The sequence below is a fragment of the Fusarium tjaetaba genome (genome assembly GCF_013396195.1).
Source record: "Fusarium tjaetaba strain NRRL 66243 chromosome Unknown NRRL66243_c0000058, whole genome shotgun sequence".
Classification (NCBI taxonomy): Eukaryota; Fungi; Ascomycota; class Sordariomycetes; order Hypocreales; family Nectriaceae; genus Fusarium; species Fusarium tjaetaba.
The window spans coordinates 183,617-198,432 of NW_023501254.1; the positions used below are offsets into that span (position 1 = coordinate 183,617).

The 14,816-nt window shown below is 51.0% G+C and overlaps 3 protein-coding genes across 3 annotated transcripts; 1 reads left to right on the forward strand and 2 right to left on the reverse strand.

The window, feature by feature from the left end:
• Nucleotides 1–1,195: 1,195 nt before the first annotated feature.
• Nucleotides 1,196–2,083, reverse strand: FTJAE_2831 (seipin like; the record flags this gene model as incomplete). The annotated part of the gene is made up of 1 exon (XM_037349066.1): nucleotides 1,196–2,083. One exon carries the CDS (start codon nucleotides 2,081–2,083, stop codon nucleotides 1,196–1,198), a length of 888 nt encoding a protein of 295 aa, XP_037210110.1.
• A 969-nt stretch (nucleotides 2,084–3,052) lies between these two features.
• FTJAE_2832 (PEST phosphatase interacting) lies at nucleotides 3,053–7,006 on the reverse strand (the record flags this gene model as incomplete). The annotated part of the gene is made up of 5 exons (XM_037349067.1): nucleotides 3,053–3,222; nucleotides 3,282–6,408; nucleotides 6,463–6,749; nucleotides 6,803–6,907; nucleotides 6,964–7,006. 5 exons carry the CDS (start codon nucleotides 7,004–7,006, stop codon nucleotides 3,053–3,055), a joined length of 3,732 nt encoding a protein of 1,243 aa, XP_037210111.1.
• An 828-nt stretch (nucleotides 7,007–7,834) lies between these two features.
• Nucleotides 7,835–14,582, forward strand: FTJAE_2833 (CDC39-like protein; the record flags this gene model as incomplete). Its single annotated transcript, XM_037349068.1, has 4 exons — nucleotides 7,835–8,086; nucleotides 8,150–8,474; nucleotides 8,534–14,487; nucleotides 14,544–14,582. 4 exons carry the CDS (start codon nucleotides 7,835–7,837, stop codon nucleotides 14,580–14,582), a joined length of 6,570 nt encoding a protein of 2,189 aa, XP_037210112.1.
• Between the last annotated feature and the right edge of the window lie 234 nt (nucleotides 14,583–14,816).

Sequence of the window (14,816 nt, forward strand, 5' to 3'; positions counted from 1 at the left end):
TTACCTTACCAGGTAACTTGGGGGGGTCGGGGATGGCGAGGTGAGGTGGGATGTGGATTGTGGTGGAGACGTCGAGTTGTTCGTTCAGTTCAGTGATTGAGAACCATGTGCCTCTAGTGTGAGCGCGAGTGTGAGTGTGAATGGATGTGAAAAGGCGAGAATTTAATTACACAGAATAGAACGAAAAGTCGATGAATGCTAGTGACGCCAGGCGGTGTTGCTGAGTTACACCACACTAACCCAGGTACTCCTAGTAGCGAAGAATGATGCACAACCTAATGCGTTTGATTGTTGGCAACAGAAAGAAAGTGGAGGGGTTTGAGGGGCTCTGAGAAATGGATCAGCCAGAGCATGGATGGGATGGGATGGGTGAGTGTGAGTGTCCCCTAAGCTACAGCAAGATGCTCAGGTACAATGGGGGGTCACGACAGCCCGAGCCCAGGCCCAGCCAGAGGAGAGCGAGTGTGGATGTGGATAGAGGGGCCTGGAGGGGTTGAAAACATGCATGTGCACTGAAGAATTAGTTGGTGAATTTCAACGGGAAGACTTCAATGTGCAGTTAGTGTACTATAGTGACTGGAGATCGATACCCGACGCTCTTCAAACAGTATAGATTTAATGCTCTATTTTCAAACAATGAATGCTATCGTATTCTTATATTGATATCCGTCGCAAAACCTTCAGCCGTTGTCGATGGTAGGATGCCGAAAGACGTAGCCAACAAACGGTGAAAGTGAATCAATCAATCGCCCGCTTTACATAGGTACGCATCAGCGCACGCCTTGAAACCATTGACTGTCGGGAGCCAGGCAAACGACTTGTAAATTACAATCCAATGGATGCATCCCTTGTTGTGAAACAAAACGAAGCGCACGTTGCTATTCTTTATTAATCAGGCGTTCGTTTCTTGACAAGGGAATTAAGTATAGTAGTAGAGTAGGTAGCCAAAAACAAACGCCAAACTCTACCTGCCATGAGCTCGTCATCGAATTACAGCCAACTTGGCATGCATGTCGGATCAGCATAGTCTAACTTACCAGGCAGTTTCCCCTGCATAATAGGTAAACACAGAATCCCCAGCTGACAACACATTCTTATTCTTGGTTAGTACTGCATATCATAAGCCACGGGTATCTGCTTCCACTCATCACACTCAGTCCCTCTCTATATTAAGGCCTCGCAAAACTTCCCTCCTCTACAACTTATTACGCGACGTTCGTCTTCGAATGCTTGAAATTCCCTCCTCACTATAACTCGTCCCGATGCCCGAATCCTTGTGTTGCACATCGTCGTCGTCATCGTCAAAACTTCCCTCATCTTCGTCATCCGCGTCGGCTCCTGCGCGAGGAATTTCCGACAAAGGCTGTTCAGGGTCCGCCTCTGGTTTGATTTCGGGCTCGTACTTGAGCGGTTGCTGTCTTCCATATGTTGGGAAGGTCTCTGCGTGATCTGTGTCCTCATCTTCATACTCATATCGTTCTGCCTCAAGCCTCCTGGTCTTGTCAGCAGCATCTCCAGGCGGTGATCCTGAAGCCATGCTCCAAAGTCCCCAAGCAACACCCATAAAAATAACTTCAAAAGCCCAAAAAACAAGGGTCAAGGCGATGAATGTCGAGATGCGATAGTGAACCATCATCCACCGGAGCCCACGAAGCTGAGCTGTGAGCTGAAGGTAGGCATGGTAAATCTGAATAGTCTGGCCCGCTTCGACCTCCACATACGCTGACTTGGGGAGATCCGAGGCCCTTGAGAACAAGACTCGCTCGGCCAACGGGATGATCATCGAGTTCGTGCTTGAACCCGGTGTGAACAAATGGTAAAGCAGAAATAGCACGCGAGACGCAACCGATACTAATGGGTCCACGTAAGGAAACAAAGCAGGCCTGCGTGAAGTGAACAGTACATTGGCCCCTTCCAATCCTTGGTGTAACGATGCGTGACGTTCGGCCGCAGCATGCAACCCAGCATCAGCTTGCGAGTTGACCATGTGCAGGGTAATCATGAAGTTGCCGCGCTCCACGTTTGGATTCGAGCGAGGCATCGCCAAAATCAACGACACATCGTACTCTTGCTGCGTCTTCATTGGTGGCGTCTGAAGGGAGACGATCCCATACGGGTTTATACCAGAGCTGTAACAATGCTGTCAGTCAGGCGAGCAACATACACAGTATTAATAACCCACCCATATTGGAGATGCAATGGCAAAGATACGACCTCGTGAGGAAGAAAATTCTGGAAAAAGAGCAATGAAGCTATAGCAGCCGTGCAAAAGAGGGTTGCTGCTGTCGAAACGAGGAGTACGGTATTAACGACAGCTCGCTGAACAGGTTTAGACGTGATAACACGGGCGGTTTCTTGTAGGGTTTCCTTGTCAAGCAAAGTCAGTCGCGAATGGATGATAAATAAATACCAGAACGAACAACTAACCATGCTATGATCCTTCAGATTATTCAGGTCATCAGTATAGGAGACATGGGTATGAGTATGAGCTAGAGCGTCACAGGTTGCGAAATTGAAGGGAGCAAAGGTCAAAGGGAGTGAGTGAGTGAGTGAGTGAGTGAGTGAGTGGCATGTGAAGGCGCCAGGGCAGCTTTGGAGCTCTGCCGGCTTCAACGTCATAATTCGGTACGTACCAACCTTAGGTAAGAAGATATTCAACTTCACCAGGCACCTCAAGCAATGAATTGTAAGTTATAAAGGATACCTTAATTTCGACACATTAATTCAGAATATCTAATGTCTCAATAACATCTACACACAATGATTCTCATTTTAATGAGGTAATATAGAAAAACAGTCGTTTCAATCTTTCCCAATAATCGTGACACAAATAAAAAATCAAAATAGTCTGAAGCAACAACAACAACAACAAGGTCAGCGCTTCCATGCCAAATATCTGCTGTACAAGATAACAGCGTAACGAAGGTGTAAATCAAGTCGTAAACCAATTTCGTCGGTGCCCTTTTCCTGCCATAATCCTTACCTACAATCCATTCATTCCACAAGAAACATCTCCAAAAATTCGTCCATCAAGTCGCTCATATCGTAAGCTTTAGCACGCCGCAAGGTAATTGCTTGGGACCAGCCCGACGCTTCCGTCTCCGCCGTGGACTTCAGCCTCCCACCATCCATCGTCTTGGTGACGGAGGACCGCAAGATAGTCACCCTTGCCAAAGCTCAACTCCTCGGGAATGGCTGCTTGATACATGTACAACGCGCGTGCTGCAAAAGGGTCATGTTAGTCTCTTCCTCCCTTTGATACTGGCTCATTAAAGACTTACCATAATGCAGAATTGCTCTGCCATCTCCCGTATACAGCCGAGACGGATCAGCAACGCTTTGGCTACGTTGACGGGTACTACCATCGTCATAGTAGCTCATGGCCCTCGAAGCAGGGCGGCTGCCTCGACTCCTCTGAGAACCATAGGGATCATCAACCGGCGCGAGCTGAATTGCCATGTCGCTACCTGCATAGCTGCTTCCGGGGCGATTCTGCTGGGCATAAGGTGAAGGAGAAGGCCCGCGGCTAGCAGCCTGCTGAGGTGACTGGGGATAATACCCCTGGGCAGAGCCATGCTTCTGTGGTGAGCTCATGACAGACGGGGAGCGTTGGCTAGCAGCGTAAGGGTTGGGCGATACTGATCTGTAGCTCATGTTGTCGTTCATAGGTGGCTGTGGAGACACGCTGCGAGCTGGTGCTGGCGAAGTTGCTCTGGGCATATCAGAGCCCCTGGTGCCAGGTCGGGAACCAGGCGATGATCCGTAAATACCAGATCCGCCACGAGACATGTCACTTCCCCTTGTGCCTGGTCGCGAAATAGGGATTCCGCGAGTGTCCGATCGGGGCATCTCGCTTGCTTTGGTTCCCGAACGTGCCACGGGTGGTGTACTATAGCCGCCAGTATCCCCTCTACCCATGTCAGTGCCCCGAGTGCCTGGTCGAGGCATGGATGCTGAGCTATAGCTTCCAGGCTCGCCGCGTCCGTTATCGGTGGCTCTAGTTGGCTGTCGTGACACAGGGGACGCGCTGTAACTACCAGACTCGCCCCTGCCATGGTTAGTGGTTCGAGTAACCGGTCGTGAAGCACTTGGTGGAACACTCTGAGTTGGGGATGGCTCAGATCGCCTTGTTTCGGTTGCTCGAGTGTTGGTCCTAGAAGCAGTACTATTGAATCCTCCTGGTGAACCGCCTCCACTCTCAAACATGCTTCGTGTCTGTGTGGTAGCCTTCTTGGTCGCTTCCTTCATTGCCCTAGAAGTCACTGCAGGTGGTGGGACACCCAGGCGTGAAACTGGGGTTTGGTATGATGGCGGCGGTGTTCCTCTCTTTGCCGCCGCAACATCCGGGTTCACAGGAGTCGGGGCTGTGCGAGAGGCTGAGGCTTGTCTTGAAGCAGCTTCTGATGCTGGCGCCGGAGTGGCAAGCCCGGAATAGTGATCAGCGGACATTCTCATTGATGACTGCTTGCCTAACGTGACACCTTTCAGCTCCGCAAGGGCCAGAGCGATTGGGTCTGTTTCCTCGGGTGTCTGTTCAGTGGCAGCTCCTGGTTTCTTCTTTGTGTCAGGGGTAGATACAGGGAAGACATTCTGTCCCACTCCCAGAGCCAGACTGGCATTGGCATCGATGGGCTCGGGACTCTGAGTACGTTCTTTGGTGACAACATTGCTGGACTCTTGTGTTTGCAACTGTGGTCGGCGAACGGGACTACCCGAGGTTTGAGTGCTCGGTGCGTGCCATGTGTTCCTGTTTGATGACTGAAGATCTTTGTTGCTCTTACGTCTGAATGGACTGTGGTTCTTTAAGAAACCACCGCTCTTCTTCTTAGCAACTAATTTGACTGGGCTTGGACCATTGCTGACAGCTGGTGCAGGCGCCGGAGCCGGAGCAGTGACTGGAGCCGGAGCAGGGGCAGGTGCCGGCGCAGGTGCCGACACTGGTGCTGGCGGTTGAGTTGGCACTGGGTTCGGTTTTATAGGATCCTGCTTGACGGGTGAAGTTTTGCCGCTCGGTGGTTCCACACTAGAGAACGAGTTGGGGTTTGAATAATCACTATGGGAGTCTCTGCTCGAAGGCCGAGCAGATGTCACCTGCGAACTCTGGTCCGAGATGGGGCTGGGCCCAGTCCTGCATAGCATCGTCATGCCATCCAGGGGGTAAGGGTCGTGTGGCACGGCTGCAACAGCACCATGCTGGTTGGCATCATACGATGCATGACCTGCAGGTTGTTGGCGGCGATACGGATCCTCCATTGGTCGCCTTACTTCCAGAGATGTTCTTGCATCCATTGATTGCCTTGCATCGGCACTGGGTCGAGACTGCATGGAAGGCCGAACTTCCCCAGAGTGGCGCATCTCCAAAGACGGTCTTGGATCGTGCTGTCGCATATCTGGATGTCGCATGTTCGAGTGCCTCATATCTCCAGATCTGCCATCTGCGGGTCTCATTTCCAGGGGCCTCATTTGCTGTTGCATGTGATGTCCTGCATGGTGAGCGACCTGCTGGGATGGTTGCTGACGCTGAGGGGAGTACTGCTGCTGAGGGTGATGCTGCAGCTGCGATGGGTGCTGAAGCTGAGAGTGGTGCTGCAACTGGGAGGGATGCTGATGTTGCTGGGGGGCATATTGCAGCTGAGCGGGGTGCTGCATCTGAGAAGGGCGTGGTATCTGCTGTTGACGCGGTTGAGGAGGGGCCTGGATCTGCTGAGGTTGAGGCTTTTGAGTGCCAATTTGGAGTATCTCGTCAGGGGGCAGCGTTGCTGGCTTCTGGCTTGGAAGATCACGTTTGCTTGAAGCGACTTCTCTGTGCGCCAGGTCGTTGGCCAGAGCAGAATTTGGATCATGATGCGACTCGAATGTCGAAGGTTGAGGAGACGACGAACGGAAAGCAGGGTTGATGCTGCGAGGAAATTGAGCGACAGAATAGTTGTCGTCTTCTGACGTCTCAGATTGGTTATCTGTCACATCTCCACGACAGAAGTTGATATACTTGGGAGCATCTGGGATCTCCTGTCCGGTTCCCTTTTCTGTAATGAAAGTGATGATGTCCTTTTCCACATCCATAACCTCCAATGAGAGTCGGATCTTCTCGCAGGACGAATCGTCACTAACGCAAACCGTGGAGGCGATATTGGCAAAAGTCCACAGGCTACTCTTGGTGAAGTCGAGTCGTTCTTCCTCCAAATCTTGGAATTTGTCGGCGGCTGACTTCCACTCTCTGTTCCATCTTGTTGTCGTGTCTTCGAGTGCTTTAACTGCATTTTCGTACTCTGTATTGGAAGTTGCAAGGCTGATCTGTGTCTTTTCGAGTTTGGCTTTGTTGCGTCGTTCTTCTTGGCCCATTACCATGTGGCCTTGAGCAAGATAGCCCTTGATCTTCAAACACTCTTGCTCATACTTGTCTCGTGTCTAGAACCTAAGTCAGCTTCAATCGTAATGGAGAGTCGAGAAGAGTAGTCTAACCTTGTTGACTTGTTGTGTCTGTTGCATCTTGACCTTCAATAGCTTTTCGACGGTGTTCTGAATAATCTTTCGTCGCTCCTTCATTCCGCCAGCAAAGGCAGCGAGTGGTTCCTCAAGCTCTGACTTCATTTCTGCGCCAATGAGTTGATGCTGCTTGGCCATCTGTTCGACTTCGCCTCGGACGGTATCCAACGATGTCTTCAATGTGCCAGACTCCTGCGATCCTAAGGCTTTGCGACTCAGGTTCAATAATTTACGGGAGTATTCCTCCTCAATCGACGCTCGAGCTGCAGCGCATTCAGTCAGATGGTTTTCTTGCAATAACTTCACTTGTACGCACCGCCATAGAATGCTCGTAGTTCATCGCATGTAGTCTTGGCCGCAGTCATGCGACTCAGCAGCGGCGCCACGCCAGCATCTTCTTTGCCCCAAAAGTTGTTTGCGACTGTAGTATCATATATCAGTCAAGTAAACATCAAGACGTCGTCAAAGTTTGCTCACAAGACAGCGCAACGGCTGGAGTTTCAACCGTTGATGCGGGCATGATGCCCAAGGGTATTCAATTTCAAATGTCAAGACAGACGGACGTTATGTTGTTTCCAACGAATATGGATGATTAAGGACCGGCCTGAGTCGCACTACTCTCCACACTAAGGACAGAGGAAGCGAGACAAAAAGGATTTCTGGTATGTAGCCCCTTCAATGGTGGTAAAGGGAGTAATGTACGGTGAATGGAGAGCTAGCTGTATTGTTTTGGTGGCATGAAGCAGTTGGCACAGCAACAAAGGGAGCACTGACCACGGTGTTGGTAGCAGAACGGCTCACGTGATGCGGGTATAGTGGATTCATTCGACGTATCGGGATTTGCCGTTCTCAAGGGCCTTGTCATTTTCAGTTACAGTACCTTGTCCTCCAAACCCAACATCGACCACCACCACCTTGTGTACAGACGTTCTTGACGATATCGATACTTGCATCACCACGCGCCATAAATATTTCGGGTCTCGTTGGCTTACTTGACGCCGAATCGCTACGGACTTCCCCCCCACCCTGTCAGTTTGTAGCGTTTTCGGCGCCCTCCCTACGACGAACGCCGAGTACGACACGTACCTCCAACTCCACCCTCAAGTCGAGTCAGGCTCACGAGTGCCTCTCTGTTCGACTATCGTTGCACGATCGCGCAGTCTCTGCAACGTCTCGACGACCTCTGTTCGCAGCTTCATCGTGCCGCCCCCCCATGTAGGCATCTTATATACGGACTCTTCCTCCTTCACACTTCCCCGCTCGCTCGTTTTCTGAGCCCTCCGGCCTGCCACCACAACGAAAGCAGGCGCTCAATCATCTCATCTCCCTCCGCCGCGAATACAACTCCATGGTCCCACCACCTCGAGCGGGATCATTTTCGCCCAATCCTGCGCAGATACTACAGACGGGTGCGAGCCATTCTCCTCACCCATCGCAGGCCGCCATTCTCAGTGCTGGCGCAAGCCCAAGCGCCAGCAGTCCAACGGGCACTAATTCCCTGACCAAGATCGTCGTGGCACAGGTCTATCTTCTACTCAGTACTATCAAGGAGGACAAGGACCGTGCTAAGTGGGAGCTGCAGGTTGACCAATTGAACAAGGTTTGGCTACACTATTGCTGCTGGACATATCCCACGTTTGCTGACAATGCACCAACTTAACAGCTCATCGATGAACACGGAATGGAAGTGTTTACTAAGTACTTCACCCGGCTCGTTGCCGGCAATGCGCCCCAGATATTCCCTGGCCTCAACAGGCCCGGCACAAGCCCCAACAACTATCACATTCTTGTTGCCGAGATGCAGAAGATTTCGCACGATCCCAATCAAGCAAGTAAGATTGCTGAATCGATTGAGAGTGCCACAGAGGATATCTTCCGCGACTTTGATCTTTCTACCTTTATGGAACATTTCAAGCTCGATGCATTAGAGAAGACCATATTAGCTCTGGCCTTTAAGCTCACTTCTCGAGCAGATTTAAAGACGAAAGGTTGGTTCATGCCATTAGGAAGTTTGTCCCGGGAGTGTTCTGTTCTAATGTCAAGGCAGCCGACGCTATATTATCTACTAACTTCCCCTCCTTCATCGATATCCTTTCTCGATTTGACCTCGACGCCCATGCCGATCTGACCCCATCTTTTATCGCCCTGATTCTGGACCGGTTTCTTCAATATCATCCTCCGAGCTTCAATGCTTCTTCTATGCGCGAATTGGAAACACGTGTCATCAGCCGATGGATGGACCAGTCTCCCGAGCGTACACCGCCTTCCGAAATCCTCGCGGCTCTGGATCTCAGTCGAGTGCTCGCCGATAGGCCTTTCAATGGGCTAGTTCGATATATCCAAAAGACGGGCCTCGATTTCACCAGAGACGAGGAAACATGTGTCTCTTATTTACAGAACCGCCCCAGTGGCTTGCAGTTGGGCCCCGAACAAGTTTCAGCTGCGATGACCTTCACTGCAATTAGTCAAAGCCCACAGCAAGATACTGGTGTTCTGGTTGCTGCTCTCAGGAGAGTCCTACCGAAGTCATTCGACTGGATGGAGGTCATCATTCTGTTCGACCAACCATCGACTCGTGTCTCTTCCCAGCAGTTCCTTCGACTTTACCAGGCTTTCTTGCCAATTGCACAAGACTCCAAGTCTGGCTTGATAGTGGATATTCAGAGGTTATGGGGTGGCGTTTGGAGGAATCCAGAGGCTCAGCTCTCTTTTGTTAGTGCCTATGCCTCTTTAACTCCTGATCAGCTTGACGCGACGACGATTCCCGGGCTCCAGCGCAGCATTACTATTGAGGAATACGCAAACTCGCCTGAGAATGTACAAGAGCGAGCAGTTGTCGCCGTCAAGCATCCGTTAATATCCGTTGCTGCTCTCTCCTCGATCTTCAATGTCGCGCTTAGTTCCATGATGGCGTCGACGAGTATCGAGGCCAAGAGGCTCTTCCAAGAAGTGGTAGTCCCGAATCTGGACATCTTCCTGGTCTCCGCTTTCGAAGTTCCTCGGCAGCATTGGGCCCCAATGGCCGTTGAAACACTCAGTTCTTTGTTCGAAAATTTTCTTTATAAGCGTTCGCCCCAATACGACTTTGTTCTGGATAGTGTCTGGAGGAAAGACAAGAACTGGGTCATTCAGCGCTTGGTAGACACTCATGCTGTTAAGCCGATGGACCTCCCGGTTATTCTTGAGCACGCTGTAAAGCATAACTGGCTTGACACACTGGTGTACCAGTCAAATGGATTTGGAGTCGATTTAGCCGCTCTGGCCCACGCTGAAGGATACTTGGACTTGTCCAAGTGGGCACGGTTCAATGCTGACCGGAGTGAAGAGATGTATAATACTCTGCTTCAGTTCTTGATGATAAAGGCCAACTTGGAGAGCCAGTTTCAGCGAGGAACTTCTGATGACTCTTCTGTTAAGAACACAACGACCCTCCAAGTTCGTACCGTATCAGCGTTACTGCAAATTCTCGAAGACTTTTCGCCCAGTCCTCCTAGGCCAGAATTGATCCTGGTTCAGCGCGCTTGCATTATTGCCTACCCCCGACTGATCAACTACGGTGAGGGTTACGACGATGTCATCGACGCCAATGGAAGGGATGGGAACCTCCTGTCTCCGACCGCCAACACCAGGATGGAGGAGCACTACAAGAAGATGTATAGTGATGAGGTACAGGTTCGCAATATAGTTGAGGTCTTAGACCGCTATAAGCATTCCAGGGATCCTCTGGATCAGGACGTTTTCGCATGCATGATCCACGGGCTCTTTGATGAGTATTCTCACTATGCCGACTATCCTCTGGAAGCTCTGGCAACAACCGCAGTTCTATTCGGTGGCATCATTTCGCATAAGCTCGTTTCAAACTTGCCTCTTCAAATTGGATTAGGCATGATTTTGGAGGCTGTTAAGGACCATTCTCCTGATGAACCTATGTACAAGTTTGGCCTTCAGGCACTGATGCAGTTGTTCATTCGCTTTCGAGAATGGCCTGCCTTCTGCAGGCAGCTCTGCCAGATACCCGGACTCCATAACACGGAAGTTTACAAAAAGGCGGAGGAGGTTGTTCGTGAGCATGAAGAAGAGTTGGCCCGTGGGCGTAACGGCGCCGGAACGCCTCATGGACTAGGATTTCAAGGCGATGGTTTCCCTAATGGAAACTCGGATGAGCTGGCCAATGTTGAGCGTCAAGCGCCTGCGTTTGCTGCTCTGAATGTCGATCCGCCAGCTATGGACGTTGAGTTCGAAGATCCTGACGAGGGAGCCCAGGACAAGGTCCAGTTCGTTCTCAATAATATCACCGAAGGCACACTACAGGCCATGTGTCAAGAACTTCGAGAGACCATGGAGCGCCGGCATCAGCAATGGTTTGCTAGCCATCTTGTTGAGGAGCGCGCCAAGATGCAGCCAAATTACCATCATGTTTATCTCGAACTGGTCAAGCTGTTTGAAGACAAGGCTCTCTGGAGTGAGGTCCTGAGAGAGACTTACATCAGCGTGTGCCGAATGCTGAACTCGGAGGCGACCATGCAGAACTCAACGGAAAGGACTCACCTCAAAAATCTCGGAGGCTGGCTAGGTCTTTTGACTCTGGCACGAGATCGTCCTATCAAACACAAGAACATCGCCTTCAAGCAGCTTTTAATTGAGGCTCACGATACGAAGCGACTCATCGTTGTTATCCCGTTCGTATGCAAAGTTCTGACTCAAGGCGCCTCCTCAGCCGTTTTCAGGCCCCCGAATCCATGGCTTATGGATATCATCCATTTGCTAATTGAGCTTTATCATCATGCCGAGCTGAAACTCAATCTCAAGTTTGAGATTGAGGTCTTGTGCAAAGGTTTGAACCTTGATCACAGGAGTATCGAGCCTTCGGGCGAAATCCTGAACCGGCCTGTCATTGAAGAGCCGGCGGAGACCCTGGCCCCTGAGCAACTAGATGCGTTTGAGAATCTATCGCTCAATGGCATCGGGTCCGGTGTGGGTGCTGGACTCTCACCTCAGGCTCTTGCGCCAACCATTCCTGACCTTGGTCCCCTGATTACTATCCCCCCAACTAATGAGATGGTTGTCAGCACTACTCGTCTTCATGAGATTGTCCGTACGGCCCTCAGCCGTGCTCTGCAAGATATAATCCAGCCTGTCGTTGATCGCTCTGTTACTATTGCCGCCATATCCACGCAGCAGATGATACACAAGGACTTTGCTATAGAGCCCGACGAGAACCGTGTACGCAACTCTGCTATTAGCATGGTGAAAGCCACCGCCGGTAGCCTTGCCCTCGTTACGTCCAAAGAACCCCTTCGCGCCAACTTCACTAACTACATGCGAAATCTCTCGACCGATCTCTCTCAAGGACTCCCCGAGGGCACAATCATTATGTGTGTTAACTCAAACCTGGACTTAGCCTGCAATATCATTGAGAAGCAGGCTGAGGAAAGGGCTGTCCCCGAAATCGAGGAGATGATCGAACCGGAGCTCGAGGCTCGTCGACGACATCGTCTCCAGAGACCTAACGATCCTTACTTCGACTCAAGCCTCAGCCGATGGGCCATGGCTATTCCTAATCCTTTCAAGTTATCACCGAATGTCAATGGCCTCAACCCTGAGCAGATGGCTATTTATGAAGATTTCGCCAGGCAGCCACGAAGCGCCACGCTTCCCGCGCCTTCACACGGCCCGTCAGCATCCGATGCTACTAGATCCTTGGCCAATGAGGTGCTCCAGGATCAATTTAGTTCTATCCCTAGTATTCCGACTCCTGCGGAGACCCCCACAATTCAGCAACATTTGGGTGCTCAGATGCAGCCCTATGCACCCCCTCATACCGCTTCTAATGCAATGACTAACGGTAGATCACCCGGCTTCCAGATGGATGTTCGTAATCTAGCCGAGCGGGTCAACAAGCTACTCCAGGAACTCATGAGGGTAGCCACCGAGTCTCCCCATGAACACTTCCTGGATCTACCGCGACCATCTCCTCTTGTGGACGTTGTTGATGCACTCGTTCAGCACATCATCAAGACTTCGCAGAGCCATGAAGATTTTTCCATTTACGCTGCGGAACAAATCATTCAGCTCATTTTCTCGCAGGTTGACGACAACCTGGCTTTGGAGAGCTTAGTTCATGTTTTGGAGACGCTTAGGAAGATCGCTGGCCCTGTCCTCAACAGCCGCGTTAGAACTCTCTTCAGCCAGCAGCCTGGCTCCACCTTCTTGAGTTTACCTCTGCTCGCAGCCTTGGTTCGAACGGACCTTTTGGATTGGAGAAACATCGATCTAGCCATGTCGAAAGCACTGCAGGCACGCAAAGAGGGATCTCTTGACTTTTTGGAGCACCTGCTCGACCTCACGCTGCTCGACTCCCGTCCGATTGCTTTGTATGCCGACTTTGCCCTGACGCTGGACGCAGCTTGGTCATGGATCTCGGATGATCCCGATTCTGCCCCTGGGCAACGCGTCAAGTCAAAGCTCACCAATTCCGGTCTGACAAGGCCGACTCACGCTGACAGTCAGGCTCTCCAACACGAACAGATAGAATATGTTTTCGACGAATGGATCCATCTTTGCCGCAACCACAATGCCTCTGAGAAGGCTGTCACGGCGTTCGTGCAGCAGCTGCACGCTAAAGGGGTCATGCAGAACAGGGATGACCTCTTTGTCTTCATCCGCGTCACCATCGACCTGTCGATTGAGCGCTTCGACTACATTGTCCACAGTGGTTCCCTTGCCGATGCCTATGTCATGGTAGATGCCCTTGCTAAGCTCATTGCAACGTTCATCAGTATGGGCTTTGAGCCAACATCTACTCGTCCCGCATTTATCGACTCGGTGCTTTCACTTATTGAGCTCATTCTTGTCAACCACCATGTTAAGCGCGGGGAGCAGCTGAGCCAGCGCGTTTTCTTCAGATTGCTATCCATGCTCTTTTACGAAATTCAGGGGATTTCGGAGAGCCTGGCTGAGGATGAGCGCCGTGAAATTCTTCTGAGGATCGCTCGGCGACTGTTCAAAATCAACCCCTTATATGTTCCCGGCTTCGTTTACGGCTGGATGTCTCTTGTTCAGCACCGTGCTTTCATGCCAGCAATTCTACAGCTGCCCAACGGTGTTGGCTGGGGCCCCTTTTCCGACCTGCTTTGCCAGTTGCTAGACACTCTCGGTGATCAGTTGAAGGTTTTTGAGGTATCCAACGTTGCCAAAGACATTTACCGGGCTTGCTTCAAGCTGCTCGTCATTCTACAGCACGACTTCCCCGAATTTGTCGTGGCCAATCACGCCAAGCTTTGCTCTAGCATTCCACCTCATTGCACGCAGCTCATTAACGCTGTCCTGGCTGCAAATCCCCAGCAGAGCCCTAGGTTCAACGAGCTTGGTGGTAAGATCCAGTTCGACGATATGCGCCTCTTTGCCGGACTTATGAATGAGGCCAGCGTGACACTTCAGTCTCGCAGTCTTCTCAAAGTCCTAGACCAAGCACTTCAGAATGGACCAAATGAAGATATCGTTGCCAACATCACCCACGCCATGACACATGACACTCCAAAGGCATCTACTTATGGCCATGTGCCTGTCGTCGCCAACACGAGCGTTATTGACGCTGTCGTTTTATACATTGGACACCGTGCTGTGGAGAAGGCAACCCAAACTGGCGCAGACCTGTCCGTAACTGGTGACGAGAATGAAGTATCACTTCTTTCTCTGATCATTCACGAACTCCCTGCCGAGGCCAGATATTATATCCTTGTCAGCCTAGTCAACCAACTTCGATATCCCAGCGCCCACACTGCCTTCTTCAGCCAGGCGCTCCTTTCCATCTTTGCCAAGGATCTTGGCGATCCTGAGGAAGATGAATTCCGCGAGGACATCACCCGAGTGCTGCTTGAGCGACTGGTTAGTTTCTGGCCTCAACCATGGGGTCTGCTGTACACTGTTGTGGAGCTTGTGAAGAATGAAGACAAGTATGGATTCTTCAAACTTCCTTTCATCGATGACGAGAGTCATGAGGTCAGTCAGATATCCGCCCACTGTTAACATGGGCCGAGTACTAATGTTATTTCTAGGTTGCCAAAAAGTTTGCAGACGTGCTTCAACGAGCATAGGTCGCGGGTCATATAGCCACACCGCGATGGAATGAATAGGACTGGGTAAAACGTCACAAGGAGGAATCTATAGGAGAAACGTATTTTATTATCGGCGGAACTCTTGGTTTTTGACGGTGCATCATTATGAGAGAGGCACGGGGCGTTGGGTCCAAAAAGAATTCAGAATTATAGAGGCGCAAGTGTTACTACGGCCCTGGGGCAGACTCGCCTGGGGGGGCGATGATGTTTCCA